The sequence below is a fragment of the Rhinopithecus roxellana genome, chromosome 5, assembly GCF_007565055.1.
Source record: "Rhinopithecus roxellana isolate Shanxi Qingling chromosome 5, ASM756505v1, whole genome shotgun sequence".
NCBI lineage: Eukaryota > Metazoa > Chordata > Mammalia > Primates > Cercopithecidae > Rhinopithecus > Rhinopithecus roxellana.
The window spans coordinates 66,596,018-66,610,057 of NC_044553.1; the positions used below are offsets into that span (position 1 = coordinate 66,596,018).

The window sequence follows — 14,040 nt, forward strand, 5'->3', positions numbered from 1 at the left end:
TGAGCTATGTTTGCTGTGAGGTGTGCATGTGTGCCGTGTGTGTGTGTGATGTGTGCCTGTGTCCCGTGTGTGTGTGAGGTGTGCCTGTGTGCCGTGTGTGTGTGAGGTATGCATGCTGTGTGTGAGGTGTGCATGTGTGCCGTGTATGTGTGTGAGGTGTGCGTGTGTCCCGTGTGTGTGATGTGTGCCTGTGTCCCGTGTGTGTGTGAGGTATGTTTGCTGTGTGTGAGGTGTGCCTGTGCCGTGTGTGAGGTGTGCCTGTGTCCTGTGGAGGTGTGCCTGTGTCCCGTGTGTGTGTGAGGTGTGCCTGTGCCGTGTGTGTGAGGTGTGCCTGTGTGCCGTGTGTGTGATGTGTGCCTGTGTCCCATGTGTGTGTGAGGTGTGCCTGTGCCATGTGTGAGGTGTGCCTGTGTCCCGTGTGTGCGTGTGTGAGGTGTGCCTGTGTGCCGTGTGTGTGTGAGGTATGCATGCTGTGTGTGAGGTGTGCGTGTGTCCCGTGTGTGTGTGAGGTGTGCCTGTGTCCCGTGTGTGTGTGTGTTGGTGTGCCTGTGTGCTGTGTATGTGCGTTGGTGTGCCTGTGTGCCATGTGTGAGATGTGCCTGTGTGCCGTGTGTGGGGTGTGTCTGTGTGCCGTATGTGAGGTGTGCATACCGTGTGTGAGGTGTACATGTGTGCCATGTGTGGGGTGTGCCTGTGTGCCGCCTGTGTGTGAGGTGTGCTTGTGTGTCGCGTGTGTGAGGTGTGCCTGTGTGCCGCGTGTGTGAGGTGTGCCTGTGTGCCGTGGTGTGAGGTGTGCCTGTTGTGCCGTGTGTGTGTGAGGTATGCATCTGTGGTGTGAGCATGGTATATGTGAGTGTAGTGTATGTATGTGTGGTACGTGTGAGCTACGGTGTGCATGTGTGGTATATGTGTGTAGTATGTGTGTATGTGTGGTGTGTGTGTGCCTCTGTTACCATTTAAGATGGTAGCAGTTATTGGCATTAAAAAGGACCTGCTATTCTGAGCTGTGGCTGTGACAGTAAGATGTGCCCACAGCAGCTGTTAGCAATCAGAGTGTGTTTCCATCCTATGTGAAATGTGCTGCCACCACGTGTGAAATGGATTTCAAAACCTTGCCGTACTGAAGTACCAAAGTGTGTGAATGGTACGCTTTTACTGCAAATTAGAAAGATTCACTTATTGCAGTGATAATGTCACACTCACTCAAGCTATTTTAAGTGACAGAGACACACATTGCCAAACAGTGGATAGCTGATAGCAATATTTTCAGGACAGTCATAGAATGTCATCGGAAATGTTTGTCTCTGCAGGCAAAAGAAGCACCTTGGACTAGAGGAGCAAAAACTGAAAATGGAATAGGAAGGACAGTGTTGCGGGCCTCGTTTTGATATCTTTACATGGCTGTTGTGTTCTTACTTCGCCTCCAGTGCATGACTTACATAAAAATAAGTAGCTTCAAGATAAACACACAGGCTATACATTTCGTTTCCTTGGGAAAAAATGACATTTATGAGGTGTTATAATGTGTGCATTGATGCTCAGATGTCAGACCTTCTTAAAATAAATCTGACAATCTCTTAGCTTGGTCCAGAGCATTTCTTCTCCTTATGTCTCACAACTCCTTAAATCCCCAAGGCTCTGCTGCCTCTTTCTGTATTTCGCTTTCCTACTAAGAAATAGCCACCAGCTCCTGCTGCTTTCCCTTGGGAATAGGCATAGAAACAACTGTGCTTCAGCTATCCACAAATATTGCTGTCCATTCTCAGGTTGAGCTGATATGTTGTAATTAAGAATGGAAATGTTTCTTTAATCAGCAAGTTTAAAGACCATGCATTTAGAGAAAGAGTTAGAAACAAGTCCTCAGGTTGTCTGGTCATTAGTATGCCTGGCTGAACTGGTTGTCTTAGAAAAGCATTATAAAAGAGAATTTTTTGAAATACCATTGAACCACAATTCAGAAATACATCTGTGATGTATTTGAAAGGCTTAGAACTTGCCATATTTTTTGTTTAGATGTTAATGACCACGTCCTGGAAATTGGAGGTGGAGGAACTAGTTGAATTTCTAGGAGTTGGTCACTAATTCTTCAAGATCTTACAATCTTAAAGTGGTTAATAGGAAAACATTTACACTTCCGCTTCTGGCAAGCCTAAATAATTTGCCTGTGATTTTTAATAAAAACTAGACCCTTCCCTCATCTCTCATCCAAAGCTTCATCCTCTTATTAATTCTAAGGACACTTTTTTGAAATGGAAAACAGCACAGAGGTGGAGCAGAGATACAGGCTGTGGGCTAATCCTCTTAACAGTCCTCACCCACTAACATGATCTGTAGACCAAGAAAGTTTTGGTGTCATGACACCATGTTCCTGTGACTATAAATGTGTTGTCTTTTTAGTGTTCTGGGCTTGCTACAGAGGGATGTAAATGCATTTTCAACGTTTAATGTTACAAGTTATTTCCAATTTACCATGAATCCAGTTTATTTGGTTGAGGAATATTCCTTGAGTGATATGTACTATTCAGTGAGCAGTAGCGATCTTCAGAATGCCATCAAAGTTCATGGAAAGAAATGATGGGTTCCTTTGCCTGGTAAGCTTTTATGACTTAACCTGGATTCTTGTTATTTTGACCCATTTCTGCACATCTTACTTCATGCAGCGGAGTTTTGTGACCGCACAGTTATGGGGGTCATGGAAATTGTGCAGGTGGAATTAGTAATCAATGGTTGTTAAGAATTTGTGGGGTTATGTGAAATGTGGTGTGAAGTTAAGACAGCTGGAAAGTGGAGTGGTTTTCTCATGGACTTAGGTGTGAGAATGTTGGGGGTAACTGGGTAAAGTAAGACTGTTTCATAAAATGCAGTAAGAATAATTCTGATGTTTTTGGTTGAGCAGAAACTAGATAAGATCGCCAGATTTGGTTTGGTTTTAAAGATGTTCTTTTTTGTTGTGAAAAACAGACCTTGAGCAATGAAAGCAAACAGTTGGCCCCACTGCTCTTAGCTGTGTAAGGAAGATTTCACCTAAATGTAGCATAATTGTTCCTGTAAAGGAGAAAAAACGGAATTGGTATCTAGAGTGAAGTTGATCGCAAGTAAAAGATTACATGGAGTTCTGTGAGTCAGATGACTTTTTTTGTCTAGTATTATCCAGAATTATGTAAGGGACACCATTGTTGGAAATAACGTTATTAGGAATTTCCCTTGAGCATAGTCTAATCACTTAGCAAGCTAAATGGGTTCTCTTTCTTGCTGATATGAAATGACATTTAACCCACCCCAAGAGATTCTAGAGAAAGAGGACTTTTGTTAGATGTTACTGATCCCAGGGTCCTAGAAAATCTTCAAGGCCTTGGTTAAATGGCCAGTTACCTTTATCTTAGCCCCTGATATCACACAACCCCACAAATCCTTAACAACAAATACGTCTGCTGTTTACAAAGGCAAAAGTGAGGAAAAACAAAAAAAAGGATTATATTGCTGATCATGGTGGCATCATTTATTGAGTGAGAACTTATTTAGTATTTGAGCTACTGGATGAGTAGGATGAAGTATTAGGAAGCTTATTCTCTTGCTGTTCAAGTCTTTCACTCAAGGTTTAAATTGGTTACCAGGTAGATACCAAAAAAAGGTAAAGAGTCAAATGCCTTAAATTTAAACAGTTTGTGCATTACTATGTGATAGGAGTATTCTAGAGAGAAGTGGATCTAAAAATCAAAGCCACCCACTGTTCTTCTATATGAAAAATCTGTTTCCTCTGTGATTTGACAGAATTTCCCTGTCTAGGGATAAAAGTGCTCATTTGGATTTGGCTTTTAGCAGAGATATATATCCATCAGGGAATGTGAGTCAGTTCTCTAGAAAGCTTAATCTAGTAGGGATGGAAACATATTACAAAGGATTAATATTCAGTTCCCATTGTCAGAACCACCTGCATATTCACAGAAAGCCACATGAGAAGATGTGCCTGGCTTCCTTATTCTTCAGAGATTTCCTGCACACACAGCTCAGCTTTCTCTGAATTCAGATGGGGCATTGTGGCCCAGTATTTTAACTCTTGCACACCTATGTCTTTAAAAGACTGAAGAAAAATTGTCAAAGTTCCAAAACTTCAATTTTGTCTTATTTTAAATTTAGTTCACAAATGTTTGATCTCTTGATGGTTTGAGGAGTGTGTGTGTGTGTGTGTGCGCGCGCGCGCGTGCGCCATCTGGCAGGTATACTCAACACTTTTTATTGAAAAATGATTTTTTTTAAAGCCATTAAGTTTTCAGGAGAAATTACAATCCAGTTGAAGTTTTTAAAGAAGTGGCTTATTTAGTAAGGTGAAGAACTTTTTTTAAATGGCTATAATTTGATAGAGTCGTTTGAGTCAGATGTCAACTTAATAATAAGGCTTGGGGTGTCAGAGGGTGACATATATGTTTATTATGTTAACAAGTGGGAATTATGCCATTTCCATGATGCCCCAGCAAGACTGTACAAGCCCTAGATAAAGCCAGGTCAAGGACTTTGCATAAAGAGGCGACTTGTCCATCTAAGTGCTCTTTTTCTTCTAAGTTGTGAGTAAGATAGTTACATCTGGACCCATCAGTCCCTCGGGAAAGCATCTTGGAAACCAATGATTAAAAAAAGTTTAAGTCTAGCTAGCAGATGAGAATTATGGTACTGTGTAATTTTTATTCTCTTTGTGGCATAGCTGGATATGGGTAATAGGACACAGCGTCACAATCTTTGCCACGAATGGTATGGCAGGCTTCCTGAAGCTTCCCATGTATATACGTTTTTCATCTTCAAAGAGCTTTGGGAGCACTCATTTACCACCACCTGCCTGGGAGGTAAGAATTACTCCCATTTTATAGATGGAGGAAGTGGAGGTGTAAGTGAGTTGCTTGAGGCCACCCAGGGACTTTAGTCTCGGAGGCAGACCTGGAAGGCCCAACTCTATCTCTTAGCTGAATTGACTCCCAGTGCTTTCTTTTTGGTGTTATGTCCCCTTGAGAGCCCCCGATCGGTGATGGCATAAATCTAAACACATCAAATAATTCTGAATAGGAAAGAGACACCAAGTCTGTCTTTTTTGTGGCTGTTTCTGTATCAAAGCCCTGGGAAATCTGGACATAGAGAAGAAGCCGTTTAACCCTCCTGAGGCTCATTTTCCATATCTGTAAAATGGTGGTGATAATACCTGTCTGCCTCCTTTAGGGATGGTAAAAGCACCAAAATCAAAGCAAGCTAACAGGATCAAAACTTTGAAAACTAGAGAATTCTGCAAAAACTCAGGCATTATTATTGCCAAAAATGACTATGAGACTGCTTACTGAAGGAGTAGGGCTTTCTAATTGGAGATCTAATTCAATACTGTCATGAAAGAATCCAAAATCAAGAGAAGAAAATAATATACTAGGGAAATATATTAGTGTTATATTTAAAAAATACTTAGCAGACCAAGTGGCCAAACAAGTTGATTGTTAGTTTGCATAGGATGCAGCTAAAACTCGGCTCTCCTCATCCCTGAGGGCCACTGAACATGCCTGGGCTATGGAACATACCGATACTCTATTCCAAGCCACAGGTCCAGGTCGATGGTCTGTTCCCCTTCCACTTGGAGATGTAATGAGAGCTCTCTGCAAACCCTTATGGTGGCCTGGGGCCTCCCATGGCAGAGTGAAGAGAAAGCGTGTTACTCTCTGAACTCTCCGCTCCTAGCACTATAGAGAAGGGGCACCAACCCTGGAAGGAGGGTTTGAAAAAAGGGAGCTTGTCTGGGTAGACAGATTGAAGAAAGGCTTCCTCTCTCCAGGCTGTTGCAGTCGCTCTGCAGCAAGGCTCACAGCTAGGTGCATTTCAGCCCCTACTTTTGCCCCCTCAGTTAGGCCGCACTGGGCAGAGCACACCCTGCATGGCCATCTTTAGAAGCCCTGAAATAAGAGGGCCACAAAATTCTAGAAACCTGGCATTCCTGAAGTCCCTCCAGGGATCAAGGTGAAGACTCTGCAGCTCTCCCCCGACTAACCTTGACACGCAAGCCAGGCCGCCATTCAGGCAGCTGCAGAAGCTTTTAATACCCTGGCAGTTTTAAACAGGGGATAAAATAAAGTGACTAATCCATAAAGGACTCAAGCCATTTTACTGAAAATAAAATCAAATGCCTTAGGGTTTTTCTTTTTAATCTTTATTGATTTTTCTGCTTACAAAAGTAATACATGCGGGTTGTAAAAAATTCAAACATTAGAGAAATATGTAACATAGCAAGTGAAAAGTCCTCCATATTCTCTGCATTCCAGAAAAAAAAAAAAAATCATCAACAGATTTGTGTAAAAGATAGGACTTTTTAAAGCACTAGTTTTTGACCATTTTTGCAAGACACAGAAAATTGGTTGACATTCATAAGCATGACAGACATGTTCCCATAGGTGTACTAAAGGTTCGCCCATCGGCCGTTTCCTGGCAAGCCAGCAGTAACCCCACCCCATTCAGTCCAATTCAAGAAAAGATATGATTGTGCAAGTGAGCTACAGTGAACGATATTATTGGGGTAACCTTGGGTCCATATTAGTTTAGTTTTTGTGTGAACAAATAAAAAACTTTAATTTTGTAAAACTTTTATTAGTAACCAGTTCCCCGTGACACTCCTGCAACTTATTGCAACATACCACTGTGTTGTAGCAAACAGTTAAGCAGCAATGTTGTGAAGGATTGCTGTGGTAGCTGGTAGGAACTGACTGTCATATTATTTGGAGGATAAGCAGCTTTTCTCTATCCCCACCTCAGAAACAGCTTAAAGTCTGGAGGAAAGAAATTTCATTTCACTATAAGGCAGGATTTCTTATCAACAACAACAATAATAGTAACTACTATTTATTGAGTGCCAACTATTTCTAAGAACTATGTGATGGGCATATAGAGAGAATACATATATAAAAGCTCATACAGATATCATATATATGGTATGCATTTATGTATGACATCCTTGAATCTTCAAGTATGAAACTGAGCTTAGAGAGGTTAAGTAATTTGCCCGGCCTTAAGAACTGTCAAACGTTGGCATTGGTCATTTTAGGGTTAAAATTCTAACCAGCATTTTGTGAAACTGAGATCAGTGGGCTAGAAGGTTGGTGGTTATTTTTAGTTATAAACTAAGCGGATAACTCCCAGAAAGAGATAGTGACATCAATTCCTGAGTAGTGTGTTAAGTTTAAACAAACTACTTCGGGGATGTCTTTTGAGCCCTGGTTAGTGATTGCTTAACGAGTGCAATGATGATGACAATGATGACAGTAACAATAAATAGTGATGCCTACCGCATAGGGTGTTGGAGGAGTGAGTGAGATATAATGCATAACACATTATTAGCACAAATACATGTAGATGTTATTATAAATTAGTTTATTATTGATCACTACTCACAGAATGAAGTACTGCGTGCCTCTCATACAATTTTTATTTTTTTTAATTGTTTGGGAGAATGGGCATTGTCCTCTGGACCATGACATCTCCTAAGATAGGTCCTGAGGAATAAATGTCATCTTAAGAATGCTAGTGCCCAAGTTCTTGTTCCTTTTATAATTAAAAATTCAAAGCAAACTTTCTATAGACGTGCAGTGCTAAATGACAGCCTAGCCCCAAGGACCACTTGGTTAATTAGCACCCTTGCATTCCAGGATTTCCTGACGCCGGCTGCCACTTGTTGTCAGCTCCTTGAAACTGCAGAAATTTGCCTCTGCAGGTGTGGAGAGCCTGCTTGAATTACATAGGGTGCATCAGAGAGCAAATTATTTAGGCAATAGAGCTGAAAATGTAGGCAAATTAGAATTTTTCATAGCAAGATTGTTCATTGTGAAGCCATTTCATGATTATATGTGCGCATCTTGCTCCAGATATTCCACTACACAATAAACTTCTTTGCTGGGATGAATATGTATGTGGGCTAATTTAATCAATATACTTGTGAACGTTGACAGTAGTGCTGTCTGACAGAACTCATCCTTTGAAATGCTGGCTGAGTTAATGTGTGCAGTATATATATGGGCCAAGATTCATAATTTGTGTTAAAAGAAGGTTTTGAGAAGACACCACACTACCTGGTGGGAAACCAAAAAGCCTACATGATGAAAGGCAAAGGGCAGAGGGATTTTTGTCCTCCTCCTTCTTGTTGGACTGAAAACTCAAATTCACAAAACTAAACTGCCTCCTTTTGAAAAATTTGCAAGGCACTGACTGCATTTTTTTCTCATGGATTAATTTGAATTCTGGAAATTGACTAAAATGGGGGATGGGGAGGGCTTTTGTGCATTGTTGGATTAAATGAAGGGCTGAGCAAATGCCCTGCTCCCATCTGCAAATGCTCGCTTTCTGGGAATTTCAACACGTGTGATCAGATCACATTCACAGGGTTTGCTTTTGGAGTAGGGGGATTTTAGTCATTTCCTAAAGAGCATTTGCAACTGAAATTGTCATCTGAGATAAGAGAACCATGCAGGAGGGAGCCTAGGAGACTAGTTTAACCAATCAGAATACCTCAACTTGCTATCCAGAAACCCTTGTAGCACCTTACCGTGAGATTCCCAGTGAAGCTTGTTTTAGTTAATTCTGATTCTTTAGCCCACTGGAACTAAGCACAGACACCATGGGGACAAAGATGTAAGTGAATGCCCCCCCGCCGAGCCCCCCACTGTTTGGAAATACCAGTCAATCTACAGTGAGTCCATTTATCCTAAGCTTCTTGGCCTCCACAGATCTCATGACTGTCTCCGCTCAAATATCCTCCAGATCTGAAAATCCCTGCGAGCTGAAGCCTGACTCAGGCCATCAGTCCTGTGTCACAGTGGCACCAAACTCTGGGGTCTGTACTACAACTGCTCCCCAACCGCACCTACCGTCACACCCGCTGGGCCATGAGCCATTCCAAAGATGGAAGTGCTGGGGCCAGCACGGTACTCCCAAGGCCACTCCCATCATGAGCAGTCCCCCACGCCAGACAGCCATCTTGGTCACAGCCTTAAACATCGTTACTTCACGTCTCATTAGTAATCCACCATGAGTCCAGGCCAACTGGACAGGAATACTGCATATCATTTTCAGTTTGTCCATTTGCAGTTCTACTCAGTGTTCTCAATATGCCCTGCCAAGGGCCTTCATATTCTTATAGAGGACTAAGTAGACATGCCTGATCTCTCCCATTGTTAAGATGGAATGAAGATAACTCTTAAAAGGCCCAAGTTTAGCGTCAGGTAGTTTTGATGCTGACTTAAATGCTAGGACCTAAAGAGGTTTGTTCATCCCTAATTTCTGTCATTACACCTTGAGGTGAGACATGGGGAGAAGCAGCTCCAAGTAGGTCTTCATTTCATGTGTAAATTCTGTTTAATGGGTGGTTCAAGGACTTTATGTTGCCTAATTATTATATTCCTAAGAATCAAGGTAGTGAGGCTAGTTCTTATTCTAGCCTACTCAATTCATGTAGGGAAAAGTAGGCAATAACTCAGCTGATAACACCTTTCACGATTTCTCTACTTCCACTTGCCTTTTGTGCGTCTCTGAAAAATGTTAGGCATAAGTCGCTTTCTCTTTTTTTTTTTTTTTTTTTTGAGGCGGAGTCTCGCTGTCTCCCGGGCTGGAGTCCAGTGACCGGATCTCGGCTCACTGCAAGCTCCGCCTCCCGGGTTTACGGCCATTCTCCTGCCTCAGCCTCCCCAGTAGCTGGGACTACAGGCGCCTGCCACCTCGCCCGGCTAGTTTTTTGTATTTTTTAGTAGAGACGGGGTTTCACCGTGTTAGCCAGGATGGTCTCGATCTCCTGACCTCGTGATCCGCCCGTCTCGGCCTCCCAAAGTGCTGGGATTACAGGCTTAAGCCACCGCGCCCGGCCTATAAGTCGCTTTCTCTAGAGTTGCAGATCTGTGGCACAAATCTTTGCCTTGACTATATTAAACATATCGGAAGGACTGTGAAGTATGAGACATTATTAGATTTCATATTTCATAAAGAATTTTTCTTGAAGAAATCAAGCCAAGTGTTAACATGAGGCACACTTGCAAATGACAATTTTTGTTGAATGCAACCTTAAACATATTAAGTTGCTTAACTCAAACTATACCTATTAGTATCCACAGTCACCATTATTGGGGTACTAGAAAGCCTCCAGAGTATAGAAAATACACTGGATGTGAGATTTGGAACAATCTTTAAATTTGGACAGGAAAGAAACTCAGTATGCAAGCACTAAAAAAATGATGGATAAGTCACCACAGTACTTGTATTAGGCCCTGAGAAAGGGAGTTAGCAGTACACATGGTTTATAATGAGGTTAAATCCAATAGTTTCATGTGTGCTGTAAGTACTGAACACAACATCACCTCAAATCCAAAGTAAGTGGTTGTGGAATTATCCCAGGATATGGGATTACATTAGAAGAAAGAGTGGGCTGTGTGTCTATGTGTGGTACTTACACTGTGTGACATATTCTTTGGACAAAGAAATTACTGTGTATAAGGTCTGGGGCTAGGTAAGGGCTGTGTAAAAATGAAACAGACTTGGGCACTTGCAACTGTGTTTCTGTGTGTAACTCAGTAGATAATCTAACATGATACCCAGTAGTGAAAACCATGGAAAATGAATTTAGCGTCATGACACATTCCAGGTAAACTGGTGACTGTTCCCATCCTGTCTATACAAGCTCAGCATTGGTCTTTACTTCACATCTAAATTCTATTTAATAGTTGATCTAAGGATTTTCTTTTGCCTAATTATTCCTTATTTTTTTATCCTTAATTATGCTCTTTTTAACTTTGAGATATAATATGTGTGCTCAGAAATGCGCTTTGCCTTATTTGAGAACTTCGGTGTGATACATTTTATTTGCTAGTCTTCTAGCATGAGGCATCTTTAAATAATCAGTTGGGTAGAAACACGTGCCCTCTGTACCAGGAACTAAATTTCCAATGTAAAGAACTCAGAAGCAATACATCCTATTTGTCAGGATTCATCATTATTAAATTCAAACAGGATATTAACTCTGTGGCTGAAAGGTTCTGATTGTACACAAATGGACTAATTTTTAACACATGGCAACTGCTGTTAATTTTTTAAAAGATAAGTAAGGAATTCTTACCATCATATATAACTTATTAATATTTTGAATTGAATCATTTTCCTAACTAGACCTGACTTTTTGGAGTGTATTTTTCTCTAGCAGTCAAGCTATAATGCTCAGCCAAGACAGATTTATGACCTTTTAAAAATAATGATAGAAAATGAGATTGGAAGAAACATTTCAGTATCTGCTTTGCTCTGAGGCCTAAACTGCGAACTCTCCAGTTCTTGAAGGCTTTGAAATGCTGATTCCAGTCTTCTTGTGGGTTCTTAAACACCTTCTCAAATGACCCATTTTAATAACCCGAAAGCTATTATATAACGAGCAGCTATAATTTAGTCCAGGGCTCTAGGGGGACCCTCACAGTTCAGCAATGAATAGTTAATGCAGTATAATGTTTAGCAGGTTATTAGTTTTCACTATACAAATGCTGATCAGGGAACGCTTTTATAAGGTGTTTAAAAGAAAATGTAATTAACTGGTTGCGTGCTTCTGTTACAGCTCAAATTGAAATTATTCCATGCAAGATCTGTGGAGACAAATCATCAGGAATCCATTATGGTGTCATTACATGTGAAGGCTGCAAGGTAAGCCTTTTTAATTGTTGTTGTTTCTATTAATGTTAAAATATATCTTTGTGATTTTTATGCCTCCACTTATGTCTTAAAATTCAACTCTTTAGAATTTTGAGTGGTAAGAAATGACAGGACAGAAGAAATATTTTGGTGTTAAATTACAATTAAGGAAGTTATATATATTTTTACTCCTTCCTTCAAAATAATAGACTACAAAAAGGTATTTGAGCATTGCTTGTCACTTTCAACCCTAGAGTTGAACTGATGAGCAATCTCTGTGGTAACCTTTTTTTAAAAAGAGCTAACTCCAGACTTCTACAATGTCCCTGTCATAAGCTTATAAAAAGATATCTCCAGTAAGTTTAATTGGAATGTCATTGAGTCTTATTGTTAGCACACATATGTTAACACATCTGGCAAAATTGTGGGAAAGCTATCAGGAAGACCTGAGTTCCAGTCCTACTGCCTCCACTCATCCATATTGTTTTAAGTGTGTCTTAATCTCTTTGTGACTCACTTGCTTCATTTTTAAAGTGGGTATAACACCTGATCTTCCTACTGTTTAGGACTATTCCAAGAATAGAAGAAGAATCTGTACATAAAAAAGACCTTACAAATGGAAAAGTGCTATTTAACTCCAAATATTATCAGTATTATTTCTGCTATGACTATTTTTACTATTTCTGACCTTGATCATGAGGCAATGTGTACAGCACAGGCATAATGTGCAAATGGGAAATAGAGATGTTTATCCCAATAATTCAAGACCCCCCAAGCCCAGATTACCTCTATTATTCAAATCTCAATTTATTAAGATTTAAATCCTCATGCTTATATTGGAAGGGCCTTGAGACAGCTTACAGGATAAAACAGTGCAAAATAAACAGGAGAGAAGCTATTTAAACATTCAGGAGGCCTTTGAGACAGCCGATTGCTACAACCAGGCCTGAATCAGCCCTAAGGCTTTTTGGGGCTGAGTCAAAAAATAAAATCCACAAATTTGGTTAGCTTTCCTTTCATTAAATTAGAAAATACAATGTTGTAAAATACCTATAGACACAAATGACTACTAAGAGACTTCAAGGAAATTAACCTCATAATTTCCTTAATTCTTCATTTTACTGTTAGTCATGGTAACATTTGCTAATTTGTACATGTACAGATGCTTCATGTTGACCCCATCTTAGCAAAGCTTGAGATTTCCGCATACTACAGAACCATCTATGCCCTTTACTTCTAAAATCTGCCCTCCCTCAAAATTAGGTGACTAAATAAATAAATTAAGCAAAATGAGAGGCCAGGCATAGTGGTGTGTCCCTGTGGTCCCAGCTACTCAGGGAAGACTGATGCAGGTTTATCACTTGAGTCCAGGAGTTCAAGGTTACAGTGAGCTATGATCACACCACTGGACTCCAGCCTGGGCAGTGGAGTGAGACCCTCTCTTCAAAAAAGTAAATAAAAATAATGAAAAACAAAACAAAATGAAATAATCTGTCTGGCCTATGCCATCCCAGGTTATAACGTGAGAGTGAGCTGCCCGTAGCCACTGTCATCGCATTGATTTTTGGAGTTGGTTCGGCTGACGTGGCCAGGTAGCCATTGCCTTTCACCCTCACCCTGTCTGTGTTCTGCCTCCCAAATCTGTGTCCCTGGTAGACATGCCATGGCCTTCCTCAATAGAGGGTTTACAGACTGCAGTGCTTGCCTGCTGGGAGTTCCATGCTTTTTGTGCATTGCGTATCACCTGGGTGTCTTCTTAAATGGACAGCGTTCTAGGCAGCATCCCGGATGCCAGTTCGCTACTTGTCCCTTCATTCTACCCAAAAAACTGATCGCTTCCTCTGAGTCTGTCAGTAAGGCAAGTGATTATCTCGTAATTGATGGAAGTGATTATCTAGGAATCAAGTCTGGGAAAAGGACAAGGTAGGGGTAGGGGCTACTTCATATAAAATACCCCAACAATTTGGAAGATTAATTAACAACATGCTATTGAGTAAAACCTAAGTTGACTGAGTACCACTGTTCACATAGGCACAAACAATGTGAATTTTCTTTTTACCCTTAACATTTATCATGACAAAAATAAAAGCAATAAGAAAACAGAAGGTATCCATTATTCCAAAGTTGTCATTTTTCTAGATTCCCTTCCAGATCTTGTCTGCAGACCTCCTCAGTGCCAAAGTGGTTTTCAGTTATCTGTGGCTCTGTTCCTCTGCTCTGTTGACTTTATCCAACGAAAACCACAAAACAAATAAAACATACTTTTGTTAACAGATTGGGCCTATGCCTAGCCAGGGACCTGAACAATGTTATATGTTTATATTTGATACATATGCTATTTGTTCTCCATTATAATTTTCCTCTGCTATA

At 40.7% G+C, this 14,040-nt stretch overlaps 1 protein-coding gene and 1 long non-coding RNA gene across 4 annotated transcripts in view; one reads left to right on the top strand and one right to left on the bottom strand.

The window, feature by feature from the left end:
* The window catches only part of RORA (RAR related orphan receptor A), a 164,657-nt gene that overhangs the window by 108,333 nt on the left and 42,284 nt on the right, over positions 1–14,040 (top strand). For all 3 annotated transcript variants that reach the window (XM_030931486.1, XM_030931484.1, XM_030931485.1), the window contains exon 2: positions 11,597–11,682. Coding sequence is in view for 2 of the 3 variants with exons in the window: in XM_030931484.1 (XP_030787344.1) it covers positions 11,597–11,682 (86 nt within the window). In the remaining variant the exon portion in view is untranslated. The remainder of the gene's footprint in view (positions 1–11,596; positions 11,683–14,040) is intronic.
* LOC115897692 overlaps positions 13,113–14,040 on the bottom strand; it is a 42,972-nt gene continuing 42,044 nt past the window's right edge. Inside the window, exon 4 of the long non-coding RNA XR_004057467.1 lies at positions 13,113–13,894. This is a non-coding gene — a long non-coding RNA (uncharacterized LOC115897692). The remainder of the gene's footprint in view (positions 13,895–14,040) is intronic.